This window comes from Helianthus annuus, chromosome 13 (assembly GCF_002127325.2).
Source record: "Helianthus annuus cultivar XRQ/B chromosome 13, HanXRQr2.0-SUNRISE, whole genome shotgun sequence".
In the NCBI taxonomy this organism is placed as follows: domain Eukaryota; kingdom Viridiplantae; phylum Streptophyta; class Magnoliopsida; order Asterales; family Asteraceae; genus Helianthus; species Helianthus annuus.
The window spans coordinates 92,234,548-92,241,640 of NC_035445.2; the positions used below are offsets into that span (position 1 = coordinate 92,234,548).

The following is a 7,093-nucleotide window of genomic DNA, read 5'->3' on the forward strand; positions in this document are numbered from 1 at the left end:
ATTAAAGAAACCACTAAAGGAAAGATCGAGAAAACAAAAGAAAAGTCAATTCACGGATCTCTTCGTTCCAATTAGCGTAAACCATTCTCTCTACGTCTTCATCTTCTTCCAAAACCCTAGAAACAAACACCTTCTCAATCTTCCCCAATTTTACATCAATGGCGTCTCGGTTTACCAGCAGATTCATCTCTCGTCTTCTTCAAAACAGAAACCCTAACTTCCTCCACTCAAATCACCGTCCAATCTTCACCACAATCCCCAATTCTTCATCCATTTCATCACCTACACTCTCATCTCTCTTCCATTCCAAATTTCCACCCTCCAACCACCGCTTCTTCTCCACCGCACGCCGCCACCCAAACCGCCAACAAAAACTCGACATCGGCGCACGCGCACGCCAGATGCAAACCCGCCGTCTCTGGACATACGCCATAACCTTCAGCTGCATCGCCGGATTCATAATAATCGTTCTCAACCAATTCGAAGATCAATTAGTCTTCTACGTCACACCGACAGACGCCTTAACAAAATACTCCGAAAACCCTAGCAAAAACAAGTTCCGTCTCGGCGGATTAGTTCTAGAAGGTTCCGTAGCACATCCGGCGAGTTCTCATGAGATTGAGTTTGTGATTACTGATTTGATTACGGATATGTTGGTTAGGTATGAAGGACAGGTGCCGGATTTGTTTAGGGAGGGACATTCTGTTGTTGTTGAAGGTTTTGTGAAGCCGATAACCGAACAGATTAAGAGTGAGGTGTCGGAGAAGAGTGTTTCCGGGAAGGCGAGGAGTGTCGAGTGTTATTTTTCGGCGAGTGAGGTTTTGGCGAAGCATGATGAGAAGTATATGCCGGCGGAAGTGGCGAATGCGATTGAGAAGAATAAGAAGAAGCTTGTGGAAGAAGCGGGTGGGCAGATTGAAGGACGGGAGGATGCTGCTGCTGCTGTTCCGACCGCGTAAATTTTTATACGTGTTTTCGGGTATGTGTTACTAACCGACTGCCCGCTTCTATTTTTGATTACATATATATGAATGGAATTATACTATAATTGAAGTAGATTAATTTTAAGGAGGATAAATTGTGAGGCGGGAACGAAGAGAGGGTGTGCGATTACACCGAGGCTTTTTGGGTTGATTATTGTTGTAGGTTTCATGGTTTTTACTGTTCTGATTGTATTGGGCATGAGTATATGTCTGCGATTGGATTTTGATGATTTGATCAAGCTGTTGAATAAGAAACATTCTTGAAAATGTCTGATTACTATCCTGTGTTTGTGTTAAAGTCTGATGATTAGTGGCATTTTAAATGGAAAAGTAAACTTTTTTTTACATATGTTTTGATTGTTTTGCTTTGTTTGTTATATATAAGCTTATGAGTAGTTGAAACTATGAAATACTTGCATCTGGAGAACTTAGGGGCTGTTTGTTTACCTCTTAATGGGGCTCTTAATGGTTCAGACCTCTTACTGGTTCAACACTTAATGGGTTAGACTGTTTGTTTCATAAGCAAATGTCTTAATGGTTCAGACATTTGCCTCTGAATGGTTAAGCATTATACTGAATCTGAATGGTTAAGACCTCTAATCTGAATTGGTTAGACATTTGCCTCTGAACGGTTAAGCATTATACTGGCTCTTATTGGGTTCAGACCTCTTACTGGTTCAACACTTAATGGTTCAGACCTCTTACTGGTTCAGCACTTAACCATTCAGAAGTTGCCAAGCGGCCTCTTAGCTGGATGATGATTGATGATCCATAGCTCCTTGATATATTGTCGGTATTAGAAAATTAGCCTTTTGTAGTGGATTGGTATGTGTTCATGAATCTACGATCTGCTACAAATTTGTAGGGTTGACTGGTGGTTTTAGGATTCGAGTTTTGGGAATGTAGATGTCATTTTGCAGGCACCCTGCTAGTTTATCCTGGTACTCAGTGAGGTACTGTGTGCTTCTATATAAGGTTTACATTTTACAATTTGGGATTGAGGTGCATTATGGCTGCATCAGACCTCTAGGTGCTTTAAAGTTTATCTGCAGTAGAAGTTTAGGTATAATATTAAGAGTAAGTTACACCAATCATTCATGTGGTATGTCAAAATTTTAGCTTTCATATTTAATGTTGAGAGATAAAATTTTGATATACCACATGGACGACTGGCACAATTTACTCCAATATTTAAGATTGGTTGACCTGAGCGTATACGTTTGAGAATTGATGCGGGATAATATCATATATAAGATTGATAACCTTGGCTAAAGTACATGTACTATTAGTTTTTTAAAGGGTTATTGGATTTTATCACTCTTAACTATTGGCTATTGGACACTGTCACCCCCAACTATCACTTTGACGCCCGCCACCCCCAACTTAACACTTAGTGTGTTCTGTCACCACGTCGTTAATTGATCACTAACTTTTGATCCTATTACTATACATTTGGGGTGTCCTAAGATCCCTAAAACCTTTCTAAGATTCCTATGACACCCCCAAAAGTATAGTAACGGGATCTAAAGTTAGTGATCAGTTAACGATGTGGTGACACAACACACTAAGTGTTAAGTTGGGGGTGACGGACGTCAAAGTGATAGTTGGGTGTGGCAGTAGCCAATAGTTTGGGTGATAAAATCCAATAACCCTTTTTTAAATAATGTCTTGTTAACTATAAAGTTGGTCAAAATTTGACAAGTCTACGTTCAACGTTTTGTAAAACAAAGTTTATATCATCTTATTTTGACCGATTTAAAGGTTATTTAGTCATTATATAAAAATTAAATACAAAAGTATGTATTCAAAAGTAACTTTAGATGCGAAACTAATTAAAACTAAAGATAGTTTTTATCTTTTCAGTTAAGTAGTTACTTCCATCTTTTTCGCAAATGTCTAAATGACTTCCATCACAACTTTGTTACTTGAAGATTAACTTGTGCAGTCAAAGGTGTCAAAGTTGTGAAGAAAGCTCTCTCTCTCTATATATATGAAAAAGACTAAGAGGTTAACTAAAAGGTTAAAAATTATCTTTTAGCTAGATATAATCAAAACGATGTAGTTTTGATGGGTTTTGCATATAAGGTTAGACGCGTATCAGCGCCGTATTCACTTTCCTCGTACAAAACATAGTTTAATACTTTTTCGCATATAAGCTCTATATATATATGAAAAAGACAGAGAGGTTAACCAAAAGGTTAAAAATTATCTTTTAGCTAGTTATAATCAAAACGATGTAGTTTTGATGGGTTTCGCATATAAGGTTAGACGCTTATCAGCGCCATATTCACTTTCCTCGTACAAAACATAGGCTACTCGGTATGGTGATGGACCATCCTTGGAGGATGATCCGCCACGTAGGCGCCACGTCATAGTCCTCCCAAGGATGGTCCATCCTCCAAAATTAGAAGGCATGGGAGGATGGTCCTAGATGAGCCAACCCCACAAAAATATGTACAAGTATTAAAGCATAATGTACAAATCAAACACACACACAAACAAAAAAGGCCCCACCATACTGGATCGTCGCCAACGTCGGATTATGGCCGTTTAGGACGGGGACGTGGGGGGGGGGGCGGCACGGTGTTCCTGGCGTCGCCGGAGCTCGCCGGTATGGGGACGAACCCCATACCGTGTAGCCACAGTTTAATACATTTTTCGTGTAACTATTACAAGTTGAGAGAGGTTTTAATGCATTAAAATTACAGTCCGTTACAGGTAAGAAGGTATATTGCTGTGTATGGTATTAACTGTTGGTGTGTTAGTGGAAAAACCAGCCCAAGTTTTTCCAATGATACTATGCAAGCATGTAGGAAGAAGATGGACAACGGAGATGGGTTCGGCTTGCTTGTTTCATTTCAAATGAAAGTCGGCGGTTGGGGAATAACCATTTAATAAGAGACAACTCTTTAGATTCAAATCTCAATTTTAGACCCGGGATACACAATAAATAGTCTCGCTTGGTTGGAAATTGTTTGGGTCCGCAAAAGTAAGTGTACTTAAAAGAAGATTGTTACTAACAGGGTATTGTGTAACGATGAGTGGTATCTTTGATATGTGTTATACAACGAAACAATTCTTAGCCGTCACATAGAGATGGGTGTTTCCTCTCATGACTGACTCAGGCGTTGGAACAAGTACTGTGGTTGAGAGAAAAGTGAAAGGCGTGCTGAATGCTTGTGGTAATTGTACTGCAATGAATAAGGGCATATCTTTGTCGTTTGAGGTTGAGGTCTTTTATACTTGAATGTAGGGTAGAGACAATCGATACACCATACTGAATGTCATATCGTTATCCAATTGACTTCTGCCTATGGTATCTTTCCTACTATACGAGTGCATCGTGGGTAAAGTCACACCATGTATAATGTTTCTGTAAATTACCTGGATAATAGGGTGCTTGTGATTCGAATTTTGTACTCCACGGTTATATTAACCTCGATGTGGTGGTCCGAACGCGATGGTTCATGTTCAGGGTTACGTCTTTAAGGGCGGTGGGAGTGCAACCGCATCCACTTGTGGCGGCACTACTGCCACAACAATAGGAATCCTGCATTCAAACCAACAAATATTTTACTTTTGTATTTGGTAATGCTAATTTGGTTACAGACACATTAAGTTCATTATTAGTTTCTTTAAAATAATTTGGTTTTTGCTAAAATAATTCGATCTTTAGTAAAATAAAAATTTACAACTTAATTATTAAAAGGGAATTTGGCCTGTAATAATCCCATCTAGACCTTATTGGTCATTAGTAATCCCACTTCAGAATATTCCTCCAATTAGTCCGATCTTTCACCTATTTTTCCTATACTGGTGCCCCGTTAAAAAAGTTTAGCGGAGTCGAGCTTTTTTTCAAATTACAAACATATTTTTTAAGGCATTTGATTAGAACGACGATACGAGTCCATTGATGGAAAACTTGCCTCGAAAAGATGCTCCAAACGATGAAAACGACGCTTCAATTCGGGTGTTTAAATTTCCAATTAACCAAAATCAAGTCACCTGGACTACCATTTCGAAGTAAGTTTTACATCAATGGACTCGTATCGTCGTTCTGATCAAAAGCACTAAAAAATCTATTTGTAATTTGGAAAAAAAAACTTAACTTCGATAAGTTTTTTTTAATAGGGGACCATTGTATGAAAAATATGTGAAATGTGTGACTGGTGAGAGGAATATTCTGAGATGGATTATTAATGGCCAATAAGGTCTAGTTGAGATTATTACAGACCAATTCCCCTTGTTAAAAAGAAAAACGTCTATAAAATATTAAACTTGGATAAAAAAGTAATGACCTTACGTTATCAAATGGCTTCATTATGCTTCATCTTAAGTACGCACCTCAACTCAATACCTTAAAAAACTCACTCTAAACCAATGAGGCATCACCAATAGAACCAACGGTGCATCATGATACCGAGAAAACACCGTGTCGGAAAAGCTACGGGTCGCATGATAGGAATCAAAGTAGGCAATGAAACAACACGGACATGCTACGGGTCACTCGAGATCCAAATACACAACTCCGCCAATCTATAGGGAAGTCTAATACGAGTTTAGGATACATAAATCACAATTTAAACATGTGATTAGTCATTAGATTCCAAAGAACACCATTTAAATTGCCAAATTTAAACTAGCAATCAGAAACGGAAGAATTGATTTTAACTCACGAATCCATGGAGATAAAATTAACACATAGAGAAACTCGCCGCTGATGTAAACATGTGAATGTGGTTGTGCATGAAATGCTCATGCGTGTAGTTGCTAGGACTTTAAAGGCGACGGCTGAACTAGGTTGACCCAGTTGCTCCACCCGGATAGGGTCTTGGGTCTGTTGACTTGCTTCTTTGTGCTCCAACCGGATCTGTTATGGGTTGGCTATCACAACATGTGAGCACCAATGTGAACCACTTTCAACCCCTGTAGATTAAAAAAAAAAAAAAAAAAAAGAAAAAAAGAAACAGAACACCAAGAAAAAAACTGTGTACAGACATTAAGTCATAGGGTGAAGTATTTGAAATCTCAATATAAGCAGATTTTTATTTGATAGAATGAAGAAGAATGGGTAAAAAAGGGAAATGACAGGGCATATAGTTTTGAAAATTTACATTGTTTTTTTTTTTTTTTTCAAAAAAAAGTATCTACATATTATTGTTGCCACGTGTTGTCATATGAGTGGTCGGTGGATTGAACCAGTGGTGCGGTTTAAAGCCCGGACCGTGCTCATGTCACCTGTCCCGTATCATGTTTTTAACGGGTTAAGATTTATGTTAGCTTTAAGTAATGAAATCTGGTAAAGAATTATTTGCAAAGGCACACGAAGTGGATATAACATAACCAAAGCAATCGTCAAATTTCGTAATCATTTTAACAACGTCATAGCTCGTAGTCAACATTTTGGACGGTGAAGATCGTTCTGGAGGTCAGGTCAGGGCTGGCTCGGAGAAGGGGCGGGGTGGGAGACCGCTCCGGGCCCCAAACTCTCTCGGGGCCCAAAATTTCTTTATTTTAAAAAACTATATATATTACACTATATAAAATTTGTTTCAAAAATCTTTGATATGTATGGCTTCATGGTCCGCATGTTTAAAAGTGCGCATATTGTGCCGAGTTCGATAATGGTTTATAACAAAAGTATGATAATTGTTGTATGTATCTGGTTTTATACACGACTTTACATCACACATTTACCGATGGTAACATATTTAAAGCGTCATAAGAAACATGTGGTTTTTACTCTGTTTTAGGCTAAAGGGTGTGGGGGACATGGTTGGGTCATTAATTGTCATGTAGGATCATTAATAAATTGCTATACCACCCCCTTACTTCATTCACCATGGTTGGCATGGATTAAACCATGGCAACCATGACCCTCCTTTCCTTTTTTAATGTTCCTTTTTCCTTTTTTACAAATAAATTAAAATAAAAGATTATTGGTTTGGGTCATGACCACACCCTTAGGGTAGTGGTTTTGAATGATAGATTGACATGGCGCTAATGTGGAGGGTCATGAAGATCATAAGGATCATGACTACACCCTATAGCCTTAAAGATGCTAAAAGTGTTTTCACGTGTGCACTTTGTTATTATTTCGTTTAAAAAAT

General features: G+C 38.4%; 1 protein-coding gene across 1 annotated transcript; it reads left to right on the forward strand.

The window, feature by feature from the left end:
- On the forward strand, window positions 1-4,444 carry LOC110920854 (cytochrome c-type biogenesis protein CcmE homolog, mitochondrial). The gene is made up of 2 exons (XM_022165058.2): window positions 1-979; window positions 3,692-4,444. The coding sequence occupies exon 1, from the start codon at window positions 159-161 to the stop codon at window positions 957-959; it is 801 nt and encodes a 266-aa protein (XP_022020750.1). The 5' UTR covers window positions 1-158; the 3' UTR covers window positions 960-979; window positions 3,692-4,444.
- The last annotated feature ends 2,649 nt before the right edge of the window (window positions 4,445-7,093 follow it).

What these genes read in the sequence shown, in the direction of transcription:
- LOC110920854 (XM_022165058.2), top strand. Translation starts at nt 159, where the DNA reads ATGGCGTCTCGGTTTACCAGCAGATTCATCTCTCGTCTTCTTCAAAAC.